Here is a 21,081-nt window from a genome sequence, read left to right as displayed (position 1 = left end):
TGCATACATCATTTTATTGTGATATAAATAATAGATTCATACAACTAATCGATCTCTTAGTAACACACAAAAAGATTATTTTTGTTTGCAAGTCTCATATTATTGATATATTATTTACATTCAATTGTTTGTAGGACAAAGGCATTTATTTGAATATTTAATTCACATCAAAATAATACCAAAGCAAAGATTCACAAACACACTCATATAATAATGTAAAAATAATTATTCAAATTAAAAGATGAACAATTTGCATTTCACCACAGAATGAAAACAATTGTTATTTTATGGACCCGAAAAACTGTGAAAGGCCACTAAAAAGATCCTATCAAAAGATAAAGATGAACATTTAAAAAAGAAAAAAAGAAAAAAAAATCAACAAAAGAACTATCATATTCAAAAACACAAAATTCCCTGAGTCATGGAATAAAATAAAATAAAAAAACCCTCATGATAAAAACCAAAGATTTTAAAAATAAAAAATAAAAAATATATACACACACAACATGAAAATTTGTAAACAAACAACAATTAGAAAAGTAGTAAGCTAAAAAGAAAATTAAAAGAGGAAGTAGACCCTCCTCTACAAGCTTCATTTGATTTCTCCCAAAAACAAACCAAATTATTTCATGATCAGAATTTATGGGAGTAAACGCCGACCGTTCGATTAGATGACTTATGTCGCCGGCGTTGACTGATACCGGAGATTTGTATCTTCATAAAGGTCAGATTTTTAACACTCGATCTTCATATAATCTTTCAAAGCAGCAGAAAATATTTTGTGGGGTTCCAATGGATCACAATCTTGGACATACGGGTCAGGGTCAAGATCCGAACCCGTCTCCATTTGGGTCTTCTGCAAAGCTGCAAAAACCCAGATTGTACAAGAAGAAATATATGGGTCCTCATAAAAAGGACCAACCTTTCAACCCTTTTAAGGGTTTTGTGGAAAATCAAGAAATGGACATGGGTTTGGGGGTGGGGGGTAATTTGGGGTATTGGGGTAGTGGGGATGTTGGTAATAAAGGGTTTGTTTTTGGAGCTAGTAGAATTAGTGGTAGTAATGATCAAGGTGGTTTGTTTGGAGCAAATTCAAATACCAATGTAGGGGAAGGAACATTTCTTGTTGATGAAATGAGAAAACTGAAACTTGAAAGTGAGAAGAAAATGAATGTGAGTGGTGTAAACAACAATGTGGTTAATTCTGTTGCTGATAAAGGAGGATCTTTTGTATTTACGGGCGGTGATGCGAAACTTGATGAAATGGTAAGCAAGGAGGTGGAGAGCAAGCTAAAGATCGATAGTGAGGGAAATGTTGACTCTGCACGGAATGTAAAACCCGAGGTTAACGTGTTTGGCAGCTTGTCGAGTAGTGAAAATGTTGATAATAAGTTTGGTGGGGGTGTAGGAGTTAATCTCTCGAATGAGATGAACAAGTTGAATATCAAAGAAAGCATTGAGAATGACGTGAAGGACTATGCGTATATGGAAAGAGGCTCTTTGGGTGGAAGCTCAGAGACCTTGCTTCATGATAAGATGAAAAACATGCATATAAATGAGCCTATCGGTTCTTATGTTGCTAATGAGAATGTAAAGGTTGATCCAAGTTCAAGTGACCCCAGTGGAAATATTGTTAATAAGCATGATAATGTGAATGAGTCAGGAGTTGGAAGCAGAAGCAGAAGCCAATTTGGTCAAACACAGACCGATTTTCCGGCTTCCGCAGATAATGTGAATAAAGGGAAGACTGAGTTTTCGGGCAATACCGATGCTGGTGGAATTTCAGATTCCATTCCTTCAGGGTTCTCATTTCAGGCAGCGATGCGGAATAGTCCCTTTTCTAATCCGGTTGAATTTAGTTTCACTACAAAGTCTGATGGTTTGCTAATGCAAAATTTTGGATTTAAGACACCAACTGTTAAAGGAAGCTTAAATAAGAAAGTTGAAACTAGAAGGGAAGCGACTAAAGACCCCAGATACAAGAAAAAGAAAGGGAAACCTAAGCAAACACACTCAACACCAGTAGACTTTGCTCAAGACTTTGCCTTCAGAGGAAGTTCAGAAGAGAATGCCGAACCTTCCGAACCATATTCACCAATGGATATTTCTCCGTATCGTGAAGCACCAGCAGATAATACATTGTCAAGGGAAACTTCTTTGGCTTCCGATGAGTCCTTTAGTCTGAATGAGACTTATGGATGTAGTGATTCACGACCAGCGGATGCAAATGATGTAACAGATGAAGATCTGGTAGATGCTACAGAACGCATGAATATCAATGAAAATGATGTGACATACAACGAAACACAAGAAGTAAAATCTGGACACTCTGTTCATCATGGTGCAGATACAGGCGGTCCTTTTGAAGAGTCTATATCTGGGACTGGGACTGAGACTGAAAGCTTCAAATCTGCTACCGAGCATTTAGATTATAGTACTGATTCTTTTGTAACTGCAGCAGATAATGAAGTGACTTCCAAATCAACAATAGAGAGGCAAGATAGCGATGGAGGAAGTCAGTTTAGTGTTACTTCAAATTTTGAAGAGGGTTGCATTGAGGGTAACTTCATATTTGGTGCATCCTCTGTTGCTCAAAATCAGATAGCAGCAGCAACACGGCAACAGAAGAAGAAAAATCGAACGAAGCTCACCAATGATTCGTGTAGTTCAATGTCAACTACGCAATTTTCTTACTCATCATCACCGGTGCAATTTTTGCAAGTTTCTGGATCTTCTCTTTCATCTCCCACTCAGGGTAAGAAAGGATATATACCTGCTTTGACAAGCCATAGCCAGGGAAATGATGAACCAGCTAAGGTGCAGAAGGTCAACCATGAAACGGTTGCAGCAAGCATGGCTGCTCAGGAAGCTTGTGAAAAATGGCGATTGAGGTACAAGTTACTGTTTCATGGAGGGATTTACCTTGTTCACTCACTTATTCCTTTGTTTGTTGCATTTTTGTCCAAAGTTCATGCTTGTGATCTTTATTTATATTAGGGGGAATCAAGCCTATGCAAATGGGAACTTGTCTAAAGCTGAGGAATCCTACACACAAGGACTGAACTGTGTGTCTGGAAGCGAGACATCTAAGAGCTGTCTTCGGGCTTTAATGTTATGTTATAGCAACCGTGCAGCAACACGTATGTCTCTTGGAAGAATGAGAGAAGCACTTGAGGATTGTACGAAGGCTGTTGCATTAGATCCGAACTTTTTCAGGGTCCAAGTTCGAGCTGCAAAGTATGATCCATGCGTTATTAATTACCTTCCGTTTGTCATAAGTTCCTTTAGTTTCTATATGGTATAGGTTTAGCTTCCTCTTACCTCTCTGAACATATGGTTGACTGATAGAAGTTTGATCACTGTCCTTTAGTATGCATAAACATGTCTGTTTTAAAAATTAAAACAATCACAGTGCATGGAGCACGTATAATATTCTGTCTTGAGTTTATCGTTCCGTGATTCTTGTTGGATAAACCTTCTTCAATATGATAACTTAGTTATATTGATTGTTTTCACGCAGTGTCAACATTTCTTGTATAACTTCGTGGGGAAGACTCATTTAGAAACTGAATATCAATACCTTTAGGTTCGTCTTTTAATATCTATAAATATGTAAATTAGAAAAAGGAGAAAAAGTTGATATTTCTCTGTTACCGTGGTTACTGTGGTATCTGTCTTTTGATATGTGCGTGTATTTAGTGTAATCAATGATACAGTCATACAGCTTTTACTCTTGTCCTTTTTCATCTGATGCATTTAGGTCTTATACAAAGGTCACAAATTTCTTGGTGATCGAATTTTATAATTTGCAGCTTTTCAAGATTTAGCCACTCTAGATAGTTCCTGAAATTCTGTTTACAGCTTCAAATCACGAACTTACTTCAGCGGTGATTAATCGTATAATTAGAATGTTGTAGACAGTTGCATTCCAGCATCCAGTATATGCCAAAGTGTATAGTAGTGTTAATACCATTTATATAGACAGAAGGAAAAGCAGACACTTTGTTTCTGTAACTATGTTTTGTTTTGCATTTTCTAGCTGTTACCTTGCCCTTGGGGAAGTCGAAAATGCATCAAAGTTTTTCATGAAGTGCTTGCAACAAGGGCCGGAGGTGTGTGCGGACAGAAAAATATTGGTGGAAGCTTCGGAGGGCTTGGAAAAGACACAGGTAAAATGATTAACTTCAGTAGTTTGCTTTACATTCTTCTTATCAGGACTTCTCTTTAGCAGATTTTTTGCTAGACAGTTACCTCCTAGACTGTGCTCCCCTTATTTGAATTATCTTAGCCGTGTCTTGTATGCAGTTATTTACCTCAGCAATAACACAATTATGTCGTTTATGCCCCAGCTTGTTTCAAATCCACTAGTTGTTTGATGAAAGATAAAGAAAAGAAAAATTCCAACAAGATATATGGATTTCACATTAGGTTTTAAATGAGATTATCTGGAAACTTTAGTCATATAAATTTTGAGCTTGTCAAAGCATGCGACATGAACAACTTGCTTATGTTATCTCCTATGAGATGCAAGGTCACTTAGAGGGCCCCAAAATTGGGAAAAGGAAGAGAAAATAAGGATAATATGAACACAAAGTAGAGAGGGTGTACTGGTTAAAAGAAGTAGAGGTTCTTCTTGCATTTTCTTGATGCCTTTTTTTATAAAATTCATTACTTCATCAAAAAAAGAAGAAGAAGAGGGTGAATTAAGTATCTGTTGCTAGATAACTTCTTATCTGACACTTCCGTCCGTGTACCACAGCTGTTGTTCACTAAGAAAAGAAAACTGGAAATATAGGCTGTGTTCTTGACATTCTGATTGAAGCTTTGAATTTTGATTATGATTTTATTTGTCCAGTTTCTTCCTTAATAATGACATTTAAGCAACATCTGAATTCTTCGCAAACAAAATGAACTTTGTTGCACTTCTTGATAAATGAAAACTAATTGGTCTTTTTCGATGCCCTCAGAGAGTATCAGAATGTATGAAGCAGTGTGTGGAACTTCTGCAAAGGCGAAGGCAAAGTGATGCAGACTTGGCCTTGGGTGCAATCTCTGAGGCTTTGACAATAAGCACCTATTCGGAGAAACTTCTTGAAATGAAAGCAGATGCTCTTCTCTTGGTATTTGTCATTGAACCATGAGACTGTAAAATTAAATTTTGACTACATAAATTTTTTTGGCAGTTTGCAACAAGTGCTCTAAAAATCTTTTGAATTTCTTGAATTAATCTAAACTGTGAGTTTAATGAACAGCTGAGGAGGTACGAAGAGGTGATTCAGTTATGTGAGAAGACACTTGAATTTGCTAAATCAAATGCTCTGCCTTCTAATTCCAGTTACCAGTCATCAAAATTAGATAGTGCGGCCACAGAGAAAAGTGCTTCCTCTGGTATCTGGTGTTTTTCTAAAATAGTCAAGTCTTACTTTTATCTTGGGAAGCTTGAAGAGGCTGATACTTTTATGAAGAACCAAGAAAAATCGATGTGTCTAATGGAAAGGTGGCTTCTTTATTTGGAATATCTTTATCCACTTTTACAGGTAGGCGTTAGCTTACAGTCATATAATTTGACTTTGCAGTAGTGGACTCAAGAATTTGGAAGCTGTTGTTCCTTTAGCTGTAATAATACGTGAGCTCTTGTGCCTCAAGGTGAGTGAACTTTGTGCTTTATCATCTTCCCATTCCTAAACAAGCATCCACCACTTCTATGTTTAGCTTATTTCATTGTTATACATGTATTTATTCAGTAACTAAATGTGGTAGCTGCCATTTGAACTATAAATCTCTATTTTCGTGAAACTCGCAAAATGATTTACCTATTGATATTTTTGAAGATCTTCTGCGATGAATTGGAAGGTAAATGAAATAACAATAACAGAAGAAGAAGAGACAATCCTGGTCTCTGATTGCATTAGCTAGTTAGTAGCCATGATAAATGAGAGAGATTGTGGGTATCACACTAAGCGAAAATTTATATTTGAAGTTGTAGCGTTGAATCTTTAAATTTGCTAGGGCTGCTCTGTCTATACCACTGAGAATGTTTTCCTTTTTGCCTTCAAAGTATCATTGGTTTCTTCCCTTCCACATAGTCCACCATATAACTGCTGGCATAGTGTTCCACAACTTTTTTCTCCTCCTCGTATTGTTCTTCTATTCCAAAAATGTAGCATGGCTGCACCATATAACTTCAAGCAAGTTCAACATGTATTAGATTGGTTTGTGATTCAACAAATAGATAAATAAGTGTTTTGCGTCTTCATAATCTTCTTCACACACGACACATGAATAACACTCTACTGCATAAGGTGCTTTGTTCTCCATATGAATTTTCATCGTCATATTTGTTCTTGCTGTCTATTTTGTGACAACTTTATATCAGGACTTCACTGAGAGAAAAGGCAATCCTTACGTTCCTTCCGCACTAAACTATCTGGAATTAACTACTGAACTTGGAAGTTTTCTATCATCTGTAAATAGCTGCTTATTTCCTCCACCCTTGAATAAACAAGTAATCTTCTACTTTTGCATCGTGATTAATTATTATTGCGGAAAAGCATTAGGAATTGCTCTTTGAGGGGTGTATACTTTTCTATCATCACCTACTTTGGTTGGTCATTCTTGGTCAGTCATAAATTTTCCTAGCAAAGTTGTGTTACTTTTTTTGGAGACGGAAAGAGAAAAGTTATTTGATGCCCTTTTTGGTAAGCTCCTAAGACGAGCAAGCTACTGTAGTTAGTAACCTTTCTGAAAAAGAAGAACAAAGAAATGGCGATTGACATGCAACAAAGCAGTTTACTGAGGAAGCCTATAATAATATAGCCATTCTCGTGACTAAATGAGATACAATTATCGACATATTCTGTTGTGTTTGTATTGAAAGTTGTAAGGTTTTAATGAGTCCAGTAATTTACTTAAGTTAGTAGTCCTAATGCCCTGAATCCATCAGCAAACATGAAATTGTAGGGTTGCTCCACTACAGAGTGAACTGATTATGGTTCTTGTTTCTAGTTGCTTCAGACTCTTGTTTGCTTCTTTATAGACCTCGACTTGTTTGTTCAGCCTTTAACTACCTTGTTTTACTACTCATCTTCTTTGCATTTTCTGATTTCTGAAAGATCTCAGAGCAAGTAATGCAAAAAAATTTTGCCGCCACCCCATGAAAACAGTAAATATAAAAATGAAGAAGAACATCTTGCTTTGCACTTTCAAGATATTCAACTCTTTACCATGCAGGCAGCTGGAAATGCGGCATTCCAATCAGGAAAGCATGCAGAAGCTGTTGAGCATTATACTGCTGCAGTATCATGTAATTTTGAGTCGCGGCCTTTCACTGCAATATGTTTCTGCAATCGTGCTGCTGCATACCGAGCTATGGGTCAAATTTCAGATGCCATTGCAGATTGCAGCCTGGCAATTGCCCTAGATGGGAATTATGTGAAGGTAAGGCTTCAGAATTGTCTTTTCAGTGCAGCTGTTGAATGTAATTTCTCTCTTAGGCCTACTGCATATTTTCTGGTAGTCTTGCCTTGAAGGGTAGTTTTCTATTACCCATCTTTTATCTCCAACATAAACTCCCTCCAAATGCTCCGACGGAAAAGAGGAAAATGGTTTCCTCTGCAGTTTATTATTGCATAAGAGTTGAAAGCTTGTACTGTTCAGTGTTAACTAGAGGGCCGTGATTGGGCTTGTGTTGGTTCGGATGTTTAGCATTAATGCTGATGATGTGGTTGAAAAATTAGCAGCTTTGTTGGAGTGCAAAGTGGAAAAATTTCCTACAAAATATTTAGGACTTCCCTTGGGGGCAAGAAGAAATGATCCAAACCTATGGCAGGGAGTACTGGATTAATGCAACAGCAAACTCACTCCCTGGAAGAAGCAGTATCTTTCATATGGGGGAAGACTTCCGCTTATAAATAGTGTACTTGATGGGTTTCCAACTTATCTAATGTCAATGTTTACTTTACCAGCTGCTGTTGAAAGAAAGCTGAACTCCCCGAGGAGTAAATTTCTTTGGGAAGGGTGTGCTGAAAATAGAAAGATGCATTCGATCAAATGGGATAAAGTAATAAGGGATAAAAAAGGGGGAAGAAGGGGACTTAGAAACTTGAAACTGCATAATAAAAGTTTGCTCTTCAAGTGGCTATGAAAATACAGTTCTGAAGATGACGCTTCCCGGAAGCAAATAATTGAAGCTGTCTATGGTAAAAAAGATGAATGGAAATTTAGCTAACTATTAGACAAAGGGCTGGATCTGGAGGATAAACAGATTACTTAGCTGACCAACCAAGTGAAAACTCACACCTTTCTTGGTGTCCTAGGGATACAAACCGATAGATAAGGGAAACCGACTTCTCTCTAGCTAGCAACTTTCAATAGTAATTTTTTCTAAGAACTGTCCACTGAGTCCCATGGGAAGTTCCTCTACACTCTTTCCAGTTTCCCTGTCACGCTAGCTGGTGCCTGCAGTAGCGACAAAAAATAAGTGAGAATACTAGATGTAGTGCTTTTAATTTAACACTTCCTTTCTCTACTCCCTTTTGAGCAAATCTTTCTGCCAACTCATAAGTCATTTTCTTTACCCTTTCTACTACTGGATTGCTTGCTTCTGTTTCTTTGTTTGATGAACCAACAACAACTGATACTAGTGGTTGGAAGAGCTTCAATCCTGCATTTGAGCACCTGTACAACTATCAATATTTGTTCACTTCACCCACTGGATGGTCTCAAACTTTCTGAGGTTGATCTCGAGACCAAGCACTGCCCTAGAACCAAATAATCGCATGTCTCAAGGTTTCCAGTTAGTTCCTTCGGCATCACAAAATACTAGAGCGTTGTTCTGAACAAGTGGTGTGTAACTCTGTCAATGCCTTGACCCCTAAACGCTGTAGAGAACCCCTCAGGTATCCACTTGTCACAATTCAAACCATCAGTCTGTTCAATGCTTCCATAAGCAGTTTAAACAACATGGACGATAATGGATTCCCTTTGTCTTAGACCTCTCGAGCTACTGAAATATTTACGCACGGGCTACCATTCAGTAGGACTTATTTTCTGACTGTAGCGGTGCAGAATCTAATCCACTTCCTTTGTCTGTCCCCCGATCCCACTCTCAACATAATGAAATCCAGGAAAATCCTAATTGGCATGATCGTACTGTTATATGGAGTTTTTTGTTTACAATAATTGTGAGATCGGACTTCTCCAGGACTGCATTTTAGACGATCTCTTTTTTCTAGCTACTTTTTTTCATTTGCATATTTTTATGATGAATATAGCCATAGATGACTTAAATAGGAAAAAAAAATTCCTTCTCATTTGCTTCACGAAGTCCTATGCTGATTGAGTTACTGGTTCAAAGATGGTAGTTTTATTGTTTCTCTCATATGAATGGGCTGGGTAAGCATAGTACTTCGTGCAGTTCTAAACATTACCCGGAGGACTTCACTTGACTACACTGAATTTTTGGGTAACCTAGTATATTGAACTTGATCAGTTTGGCAGTGTTTTTCTAGTGAAAAATTATCCATAGCAATTTTGTGGAGTTAGCTACCTGATTTTAGGCATGATAAGAATGGACCTTGGGCCTAACTCAACCCCAAAAGCTAGCTTATGAGGTGAGGATTGCCCAAGCCATATAAGGAGACCAAGGACCTCAAATCTCTCCGATGTGGGACAACTCAACAAGGGTACAGTATATCTTCGGTTAATGCCAACATAAACTAATGCAGGCACTTTCTAGACGGGCTTCTCTTTTTGAGATGATCAGAGATTACGGACGAGCAGCTTCAGATCTTCAGCGACTTGTGTCCCTTCTGACAAGGCATATGGAAAATAAAGTTGGTGGATCTGGATCACATAACAAAATGAGTTTCATAAACGAGATTCGTCAAACACAACGAAAGCTTTCGGTAATGGAGGAAGAAGCCAGAAAGGAAATCCCCTTGAACTTTTACCTCATCTTGTAAGTTTCTTAATTGTGACTCAAGTTATTGAACTCTTTATTTTTTTCTCAGTCCAGAAAAGATTGACACCTTTCGATATTTAAAAACTCTTTAATGTTAAGAGGCGACATTTTACCTTTAATGACATGCTATGGAAATAGACATGGCATGTTAAAAATTACAAGATATTTTGTTTGCTATGTTATACATCTCTAGCTTACATCTATAAAACGAATCGAGAGAGTATTTGTTTGTGGAAATAATATGCATACAGGTGTATGATGTTTTAGTAAGCAATTGTTTTTCTAACGATTGATGCGACAATGACAGGGGAGTTGATTCATCTGCTGGTGCATCAGAAATTAGGAAAGCCTATAGAAAAGCTGCGCTCAAGCATCACCCTGATAAGGTTCTTTCTAGGACCTTTGCTACTTTATAACACCGCTTATGGCGACTTTAGCTAAACATTGTTTTGCTGATCTAGGCTGGGCAATCACTGGCTAGAAATGACAATGCAGATGATGGGCTGTGGAAAGACATAGCAGAAGAAGTCCACAGAGATGCCGACAGGCTCTTTAAGATGATAGGAGAGGCCTATGCAGTGCTTTCGGACTCTGCAAAGGTATGTTTATGCATACTCTATTGTGCTTCATTGTTTTTCTCCTGAGGTAATTTGTTACTATGATCACACCCGAGGGTGTGGCCTAGTGGTCAATGAAGTGGGTTGAAAACCTGAGATCTCAGGTTTAAATTCCGGCGGAGAAAAAACATACTAGGTGATTTCTTCCCATCTGTTCAAGCCTTGGTGGATAGAGTTACCTGGTACCTGTTGCAGGAGGGAGGTAGCAGGTATCTTCATGGAATTAGTCAAGGTGCGGACAAGCTGACCCGGACACCACAGTTATAAATAAAAAATTGTTACCAAGATCAAAGAATGTGTAGCATGTAAAATGGCCAATTTGTTGCTAGCCTTTCTTTCCCTATCCCGGCCTTGGGCACTCGTGGATCTTCCCCTAGGGTGTAGGTTAGCATGGAATTAGGGGCTTGTAGCAAGTTTATGTACCCAACCTGCTTGAGTTGCCTATTAATTTCAGTAGATTAAAATATAATCGAAGAAATCAATCCTTTTTTATGCCTTGCCTTATCCCATGTATCTTGTTCCTCGTGTTGCGGGCGTTGTCAATGTGGAGCTCGTGAAAGTTAGGTCTCCTTCTTCCATTGAATGGAATTTTCTTAATTGTTGTTGGGAGTCGAGGAGCTTTTAAAGAAAAGCAGCTGCTGTAGTGACAAGCCTAAAGCTTTCACCATAACAAAACCTGCATTGGTGTATATTGTTAAAACACTAGGAGCCAGCCCAAACCACCTCCCGTGCCTGACCCGTCCACCCATCTCCCAAGAGGATTAACAGCACTTCACTTTTTCCCTCCTTTGGTGACTCGAACTCCCAATCCAATGGTTGGAAGTGCAAGGACCCCTTGGTTTTCTTCTCTTTTTGTCTTCTTTGCTAAGGTGGCTTTGACTGCTTACAGCTTCCTTCTGTAGATTGTACATCTCTTGTTCGCTGAATCTTAAAATGGGTTACTGCTATTTTTTTGAAGCGTTCACGTTATGACCTTGAAGAAGAGATGAGAAATAGTCAAAGTAGAGGCAATGAGAGCAGCACATTTAGAGAACACACGGATTTTAACAATTATCCGTCTGAGAGAAGTGGAAGTAGACACAATTGGGAAGATGTTTGGAGAGCATATAAGAGTACCCAGCCCAGAGAGTCGGACAGAAATAGATCAAACTGGTAGTTGTGACGAATGTGCTGTGCTTGAGCCTTCATACAGTTCGATCCAGCCACGTGTTCAGCATTCTGCTTGCATGTGCAGTCTGCTGTTAGCGCAGGATGTGTGAGAAATGACAAAAGAAGAGGCGTGGAATTTGTGGATGAAGTATTCTCAACATACTGACACCTCTGCCTTTCATATTTGGCACTTCCTGACTAGTCATTCGAGCAGAGATGAACAAAAAATTGTTACATAAAATCTTGTTTGAGGATTTCAAACATTGGCTTAGCAACTTTGAGAGAGATTCGAATGTACATCAAGCCGGACTCATGCATGCAAAACTGTTTCGGCAACAAACAAGGATAGCCTGCACGGATGCGGTTGTATAGTTATCAGACAATGTATACAGACATGCTATAGAGACCAGCTCAACGGTTTGAGAAGGATATGACTGATTTTTTCTAAGTGATTCATTTTCTGTTCCAGTTCATTTCTGCATTTAAATTTTAGGCAATACTTGTAATTTTGTTTGTGTACAGAAGTGTGCGCTTGTATTTGAAATGTCCAAAGAATGATAGAGTGGTTTCTTTTTTTCCTTTTCATTTTCCTGATTGTGGGTGGGGTTTTCTGTTGTTTGTAATACACTAAAGTCAATTCCTTATTTCCTTTTGAGCAATTTGATAATTATTTGATTTGTTTTTGGTCAATGTAACATCTTTCCTGAAAATTTCATTTGACAAACTTGGTGTTGGGTATTACACATTTTGTTTAACTTTTGTTATATATTGAGTCTTCCTCTACTTAAATTTTAGTAAGTCTTGTTATCATGCACGAGAGCCGAGGATCTATCGGAAACCACCTCTCTACTTTCATAAGGTAGGAGTAAGGTCTGTGTGCACATTATCCTCCCTAAACCTCACTTGTGGGATTTCACAAGGTTTTTTGTTGTTATTGTGGACGAACCTTAAGGAAGTAGTTATTATCCAAAGAAATCCTACTACTCAACCACTAATTAATTGGTAAGTAAAACATTAACACAACTTGATGCATCAACAAGGAACTGCTTAATATGTATAATTATCAAATGTGTCTTAACATTGTTATTCAGCAGACTTCTCTAATAGAATTGTACTCCAGCTATGTAAAAGAAGATAATTAGGGGAAAGAAAAGGAAAGGGAGACAATTGATGAGATTTCATTGTTTTATCTGCATTTTCAATTTATAAGACAATGTCATCTTTTTAATCTTCAGGTTGAGGTTGCTTTTTTGGCTCCAAGCCCAACGCCTGAAAAGCGAAAAGGAAATGAATTTAAGCTCTATGCATTGACGATGTAAAAGATATTTACACAATCGAGAAAACAGCTCAATACAAGTGTCAAGGTTGTCTACCTCCATATATTTATAAATTTGAAATGCAAAAGGTACATATTATGAACCAGCATGAAACTTAGGAAGACTTACTTGATCTGTAAAATCTGTATACTGAATTTATGAATAAATTCCAAATCCGAGCTCTTTAGGATTTGTTTCTACCATCCATGGAGCCCTAAGAAGAAGCCGGAAGTAACATTTGAAACATTAAAAATTTAAGCAGCACATTGCAAGAGAAAAATGCTAACAAATAAATGCATACTTGTTGATAATGAAGTTTATAGTTCCCTGGGAAGCTCTTTGGAGAAGAACTTCCCTTGCTTCAACTGCAATTCCTTCAGGCTGCACGGAAAGCTCCAAATAATGTTTAAATATGAAGTTGACGGTCAAAATAATTCACGAGCATGTTGCGCCCAAGGGGCATGGCCTAGCGGTATATGAAGTGGATGATGAAAACCATGGGAGATTATGGTTAAATCAGTAGAGACAAAAATGCTAAGTGATTTTTTCTTATTTGCTTAAGTCTTGGTGGATGAGTTACTCGGTACTTGTGCTGGTGGGAGTAGGAAGTAGCTGACGGAATAACTGAGGTGCATGCAAGTGGACCTGAAATCTATTATTTAAAAAGGGCAGCTCGGTGCACTAAGCTCTCGCTATGGGCGGGGTCCGGCGAAGGGCCGGACCGTAAGAGTCTATTGTACGCAGTCTTACCCTGCATTTCTGCAAGAGGCTGTTTCCACGGCTCGAACCCGTGACCTCCTGGTCATATGACAGCAACTTTACCAGTTACGCCAAGAAAAATCACGGGTATGTTGGTTCATCATTACATACCTCTTCAGGAAACCAGACACCTGGTTTTGTGCTTCCCTCGAGAATAGCAAGGACAAATGCAGCTGTTGAAATTCCCACTGATCTGAAAAAGAAACAGTTTAAAGCTTACAACCTTTGGCTTTCATCACATTCTTTCTTGGATTTTCTCAAGAAAATCACAAGGAGACGAACATCGCACAGATAGTAACTCGACAATCAACAGCTGAAAAAAGTAAGAGATTTTACACTGACTGGATAACTTACCTAGAAAGTCTTTTATGACTAAATATGCCAATTCTGTTGTGTCCATCTGAGCATTCTAAATCCACCTGTTTCACAAAAGATCAAACTAACTTGCTGAGCTTACTGTTTGCGAGTAGGGTTTGACAGTCTTTACCCTTTCTCAGCAGCATTAAAACTGAATGAACTTAGGGTTTAAGTTATATATGTAATTTAACCTCTTATAGCAGGTTATCTACTTTTTTTGGGGGTGGGGGTGGGGGGTCGATCATGTTTGTTATAAATACTTACCTGTTTTAACAAGTAATCTAACCTGATGGTGTAAATATTATACGCTGTGAATGCACACAACTTAAGTACATAAACTAACGACAGTTGGTGGTCATCTTACGACTTACTCGCATTGAGACTGCCTCTCCAGATGTGCCATCAACGGCTCGAACAACTGGATCAAATAGTTGAACCAACTGCTGCACTTTGCTTCTATCCCTCAGGAATTCCTGCAGAATTTTGTACTATGTGATTAAAACACCTATTGAGTGTGCGTGATATACTGTTGAAATAAAACATAGCAAGGAGTCAACAGTATTTCCAGGCTTATTATTGGACACATCAAGATAGAAAACATAGTAAAGAGTCAACAGCATTTCGAGGCTTATTATTGGATACATCAAGATCAAAGCAGACAAAATGAAATGAATGTTTTATTTATAAACAAAAAAATCAGAGCTTCGAAGATTCTCTGCTTTCTCTTTCAATATACACACTTACTCACACTCACATACACACAAAAAGGAAAAAAAGAAATTAACTAAGAACTATATGAATGGTATCGATTCTGCTAGCTCTTACAGGTCCAGTATTCGGAGAATTCATCACAGTTGACTTTTTACGCTAGCGGTTAATAGACCACAATCTCTATTCGGATTTCAGACCAGCTATAATTTGTGAGTCGCACAGGTGGAGTTTTATTTTAAAATATATAAAGATGAAGTCTGCACCCAATGGAATTTAAGCCTCGAAAAACGGAGATCGGGAAGTATCAAGTTGAGAGACCTACACGAGGAAGTAAATTTCTCATGGCAATCATTCCCCAGTTCCAGAAAAATGGATCCGTACCAAACCGAGCGCTAACAGTCGGTACTCCAAGGACCTCATGCACACTTTTCACCTCTGGCAGATTTCTGAACATTATGAGATTCTCAAAAAAAGTTAGAACTTGAGGGATCAAAGGCTCACACATATTGAAGAAGTAGATTAGTACAGAAAGACGAAAAAACTGACTTATAAAAAAGTCACCAACCTTCTAATTATAAGAAGGGTGATATTAAAACTAGTCTATATTTCTGCAGGATCTTCATGATATTATAAAACAGTGCTCAAAGCTAGATCCTTCATAATAAATTTTCTGTTGTGAATACTCACAGGAGGAAAACATCCTTCTTGCCGATCCCTATTCCGAAGTCAATGGTAAGCATTCCACTATAAGGCTTCAACTTGATTTCCTCTCCTGGCATAGAATTACGATATACTGGTGAGATCACAAGAAAATACAAGTGGTTCAGGGAGGAAGATGGTGGAAAAATCCATCCCTACAACTGTAAATCTGACCTTTATTATATGCAACTACATCCTCTCCAAGAAGCAAAAAGCTAGTAGCTAAAATAGTAGGTCCGGCACCACCGGTGCCTGCAGTGTAGTAGTAGAATCTGAAAAAAATATCTAAAACATGTTAAATTTGTAAAAGATGTATCAGGAAAAAAGCGATAAGACAAATGTGTTGACATATAAATGGAGCAAAGTCCAGGCTACTTGATCATCTTTCAAGAAAATAGGTTAGCTCGTAGTTGATTGGAAGGGACTAACATTGAAAAAATTTCCTGCTCTAACTGTAAGCTTAAATCAATGTTTCTTGATAAGAACTGCTAAAAAAATTTCCGCAGTGAGTTACCCATTAGATGTTTCATTCTTATTCTTCCTGCTATAATTCCATGCCGATTAAGTGTGTATATTTTAGTTTCCTTGTATGATCTTAGGTAATTCTCACCACTTGACCTAACATTTGGGGTTGAGTTAGGTCAAAGGTCCATTTTCTTATGATAGTATTAGAGATCCACTCATGATGTTGTACTATCCAATATTAGGCCAACCATGTTATGCCACACTCAAAATGCCCAGCCTCGGGCATGCAAGAGGGTGTTAAAATTCCACATCGGTTAAAGTGCAGGGCTATAGTCTCCTTATATGTTTTTATTACAATTTGAGCTAGTATCTAGCGTTTAGTTAGGTCTGATGCCCATTTTCTTAACTGTTCCATAGCGCTAGAAAGAAGCAGTTAACGAATGAAGAAGATTTCCTGTAAAATGGAAGATCAGCTGATTAACTGTTCCGGCAGAGGTATCATTTTGAGCCAGACAGAGATTCCTGTCACAAATTAAAGGCACTGCAATAAGCTATTACTATTAAACAAGGACTTGCTACTGCGCCAGCAAATTCAGTATTATCCGGCTAGATGAGAATCGGACAGAGTTAAATAGAAAAATTCAAAACATTTCCATGTTGGTTGATAGGCAGAGGGGTAATTTCAAGAGAGCATTAAGCAACATTTTGTGGCAAAGATGGAAATTTTTTGATATACTAGGGTGGATAAAAACTGCAAGATACTCAATGATTATTATCGTCGCAGAGCGTATATGTCATCTAACAAAAGCTCTCTTTGGAATAATTGTTAGGATAGACAAGTTCGTCCTTGAATGAATTAATGTTCGTTCAAATCTCTGATCAAAACTTGACAATGTAGTAAAATGAATAAATCCGCCCTAAAATGTACCGGGAAAGGGTTACCTAAGCCTCTCCAATTCACCATTACTTTCAAGTTTCGCAGTGCGAACAAGCTCCGCTGCCATCACTGTCATTGTAGTAAAAAAATAAATTTGAGTTCATTTGATAAAGTAGTAAATTTTAATTTTCGACATATACACTTCCGCATAAAACCCTATAAAAGGGATTGTAGATGCAATGCAGCAGACTAATTGAAGATACAATAGTATCAGCTTGTTAAAGGCAAGTAATCAGATTGCATATGGAAACTAGAGAGAAACACTTCTTTCTCAAGTCCATGCAACAGTAAAGCAGATTCACAGGAAATAAACGAAGTTTGAAAGACTAGATAAAACAAGCCGAAACCCAAAGGTGTTGGCTCAACTCAACTTTGCTTACCAAGTGTTACAACTCGTGCTCGAACTATTCGAACTCTATATTTCTGCTCAAGCTCTAGAGTGACCAAAGTTGAAATGACTCAGCTTGGCTCCAATTCTCTTAAAAAATTAAATTCTACATATATGATGTTTCAAGTTCTTAATTTTATTCTCAAACCACAAAATAATCCACACAATCTAGATATGTGTATATGCTACTTAGATATGTATATACATCAAAACATATGCATCAGAAAATCGAGCAAAGTTCTGGAGTTTTTGAAGCCGAATAACTTCTTCATATTCTAGACTAGAAATATTTGAACCTCATTAATATATTCGAACTTGATTCGAGCTCAACATTATTTGAGTTAGAATCAACCTTAATTTACTTTGAGCTAGAACTATATGTTAAATGATCGACTTGATTCAGCCATACTTGCCATCCATTATATTCCATCAATAGTTGTGAACCATAACAAATATTTCCACAAAAGAATTAGCCGAACTAAAAGGAATTTCCATTCTAAGCTGTTCCATATAAATAAGAGATTATTGAATATTGTTCTTTTTCCGTTGTTCAAATGCACAACAATATAACATCAGTCATATAATACCATTGCTCACTCCTGGGTAGATTCCACCGGTAGTTATGGCTGGAATATTGGCTTCCAGAGCTTTATTCATATAGGACTTTGCCCGTGTTGCATAGCTTGTGTCATCACAAACATCAAGATAGGCTGTCTGTTGAATTGACACGACTTAATTAAAAGTTTCAATTGTCTCTGTAATTAGAGGAAGAGTTTCATAGTTCTGTAATCATTTCTTATAAGAAAGTTAAATAACTTGGAAGTTATGCCGATTACCTTTCTCTCACCTTGGTCCCAATGGCAGCTTCTAGTACTTTACAGTTTTCTGACTGTTGGAATGGCCCGGCAGTATGAACCACAATGTCCACATCTGCAAATCGGCGAACAGTAAGATAAATTATATTCCCCATGTTTCAGCCAATGTTTGAAGTATGAAGAACATAGCGTGATTTTATTTTTGATAAGGAACATAGTGTGATTTTATATAAGTAGGAAGAGAAGTGGAATGCATCATTAACATGTAAAAGAAGAAGGAAAAAACAAGATCCTTCCAAAATTCCCTGCCGTTATTTCCTTTTTCTTTTTCTGGCATAAGCCCCATATTTCTTCCATCAACTATGCCAACATATAAAATCACTCATGCGTGAGACATTTGTGCTTATACCATGTCTATGCTGACCAGTGGAGGTCGTAGTATATCGACTTGTCTAAGTTTACCTTACAAGTATCCAAGTGCAAGTGCCGTAGTCATATCAAACAATCATACTCTTTAACATGTTTGTCAAAGAGGAAATGACATCGTACACAAAAATTTACAAACCGAACATATGCTAACATAATTTTCTTTGAAGAGTATGATTATGCTAGTTTATCTATAGTCATACAACACAGATTCCTTAACTAATCGATCAAGGAAGCGGTTTAATGCAACGAATATCAGTTTACTGAGAGTGAGGTGCTAAAGTGACAGCAGGATGGCGATAAATGACAGAGAGGAAGAATCATTGACTTAACATAACTTTTTCCTGTTAAGATAAATTTATATAAAACATAACACCATATAGCACTGCATAGGATGTTGGTCTATGTTGCTCGGACTCTCCGAAAATGTCGATGGCGCGTGCCAGATCCTCCAAAAGTAGTGCATTTTTGGAGGAACTGACACGGGTGCGGCAGCTCTTTTGGAGAGTCCCCGCAACATAGACGTTTATAATGATGATCCATACTTATCAAGATATTAACATGAAATAGACAGCTGTATTTCGTAAAGTACTTCTCAAATTCAAACTATGAAAAGTGGAAGGATAACCTGTCAAATTGGCTTCTAATGCTTCTCTGTTGTCTATATTTACTTCAGCAAATTCTGAGTTTTTTCCTAGTTTTGACACCATAGCATTCCCTTTCTCCCTGTCACAAATAATAATGCACAGCATTTTTTCTTTATTCACCAACTCCAAAACCACATTCATCAAGAAGTCCAAAATTACAACAAATAACTTTTAGAAAGAAACAAAGGAAATTCATGCAGAGAATGACATGAACTAAGAGATAGATTTAACTGTGAGATTTGGATGAAAGACATAGCCAATATTAGCGATATGCTGCATGGGATTGTGAAATTGCATTTCATATATATATATGGTAACTGAACTTTAGCCACTACATTAGTAAAATCAACAATAATAACATACCCAGTGAATTCCTACAAGTTGGGTCTAGGGAGGGTAGAGTGTACGCAGACCTCAGCCCTACCTTGTGCAGGTAGAGAGGCTGTTTCCGATAGACCCTCGACTCAGGTAAGCGCAGTCATAGTAGTAAAGAAATGAATAACAAATGAGTAAAACGTTATAAAAAAGAAACAGAGGCAACAACAAGATAGTAACAAACTGGAACAGAAGCAACAACAAGCAACAACAGGTAATAATAGTGATCCTTCGCCAGAACAAGAGTAGTACTAAAGCTATCGGTATGGAAGGGCCAGACGCTATATTACCTACTAACCTTCTATCCTAATCCTCGACCTCCACAACCTACTATCAAGGTTCATGCCCTCAGTAAGCTGAAGATGCATCATGTCCCGCCTAATCACCTCTCCCCAATATTTCTTAAGCCTCCTATACAATAGTAAAATCACATAACTATTTTTTTGTTACATTAAAGTTACTGAACTTAACCAACAATAACAATAGATTCACAAAATTATTTTGTCACATTAAGGAAACTTTACCTACTATAACATGTAACGTCACAAAACAATTTTTAGTCACATTCAAGTAACTTAACTTTACCCATCGTAAAAGTAAAATCACAAAACTATATCTTATCAGCACCCTTCGGTGCGCACTGGGTAACCTGCTCACTCTGCAACAGCCCGCAAAACACACAGGAGATTTGAACCGCACTAGTCAAGCCCGGTGCAACGAGCCCCGACTGAGGAGGCCACTTGTGAGGGGAATCAATCCTAGGTCTCCCGCGTGTGAAACCACTCAACCAACGTGGGCTATCTTGTTATATTAAAGTAACTAAAAGCACAAAGTAGCACTCAAATTGCAGAGTGGTATTTCTGAAAGTACAAAATGCCATGAATGAATTTTTAGTAATTTCCAACAATTTCCCATAAAAACTAAACTACGTAGAAAACCAATAACTTGAAATTCAAAAAGGGGTATTACCTATTTCTACCAGCAATGATAATGTGAAGGTCAGGACAGAATTTAGAGAGAGAAATAGCAGTAGAACCACCAACTCTTCCAGTTCCACCTAATATTAATACTCTTGATTTTTTCACTTTCTCTGGTAGCTCAACTCTGTTGTTCTGCTTTTCATTATTAATCTCCTTTGCAGAACTAGCCATTTTCACTGCCCTTTTCTTGAATCCTGTATTCCAATACATGCCTAAACTAGCCATCTTTTTAATTTCTTAATGGGAAAAAAGGAGTATTCTTGAAGTGTTAAAAGAGTACAGTTTCTGCCTCTCTTTTTGCTTTGGCTGAAGAAGTTAACAGTTTATCATCTTCTTGATTACATGCGTGGGAAAACAACTGCCAGAAATATAATGCCTTGGTGGGTCCCATCAATAAAAAGAGCTTTTTATTTTTGCAAAAACTAAAAAAAAGAAGAAGGCAACAGTCTAACTAAAAGCTTTTTTTTTCTTTCTAGAGT

At 37.6% G+C, this 21,081-nt stretch overlaps 2 protein-coding genes across 2 annotated transcripts; one reads left to right on the top strand and one right to left on the bottom strand.

Moving 5' to 3' along the window:
• The first annotated feature begins 516 nt into the window (after window positions 1-516).
• On the top strand, window positions 517-12,417 carry LOC107786894 (uncharacterized). The gene is made up of 11 exons (XM_016608409.2): window positions 517-2,891; window positions 2,998-3,237; window positions 4,040-4,169; window positions 4,968-5,120; window positions 5,253-5,497; window positions 5,577-5,646; window positions 7,231-7,437; window positions 9,726-9,958; window positions 10,269-10,347; window positions 10,423-10,560; window positions 11,537-12,417. The coding sequence occupies exons 1-11, from the start codon at window positions 679-681 to the stop codon at window positions 11,732-11,734; spliced, it is 3,906 nt and encodes a 1,301-aa protein (XP_016463895.1). The 5' UTR covers window positions 517-678; the 3' UTR covers window positions 11,735-12,417.
• A 338-nt stretch (window positions 12,418-12,755) lies between these two features.
• LOC107786895 (uncharacterized) lies at window positions 12,756-20,947 on the bottom strand. Its single transcript, XM_016608410.2, has 14 exons — window positions 20,592-20,947; window positions 19,229-19,326; window positions 18,207-18,289; window positions 17,947-18,073; window positions 16,977-17,040; window positions 15,744-15,841; window positions 15,558-15,642; window positions 15,193-15,316; window positions 14,531-14,632; window positions 14,157-14,221; window positions 13,914-13,995; window positions 13,345-13,424; window positions 13,173-13,257; window positions 12,756-12,996 (listed from the first exon to the last, which is right to left on the bottom strand). Exons 1-13 carry the CDS (start codon window positions 20,825-20,827, stop codon window positions 13,200-13,202), a joined length of 1,302 nt encoding a protein of 433 aa, XP_016463896.2. The 5' UTR covers window positions 20,828-20,947; the 3' UTR covers window positions 12,756-12,996; window positions 13,173-13,199.
• Window positions 20,948-21,081: the final 134 nt, after the last annotated feature.

Source organism: Nicotiana tabacum, chromosome 18, assembly GCF_000715075.1.
Source record: "Nicotiana tabacum cultivar K326 chromosome 18, ASM71507v2, whole genome shotgun sequence".
Lineage (NCBI taxonomy): Eukaryota > Viridiplantae > Streptophyta > Magnoliopsida > Solanales > Solanaceae > Nicotiana > Nicotiana tabacum.
Note: the sequence above shows the minus strand (reverse complement) of the source record. Positions and strands in the feature narration are given on the sequence as shown.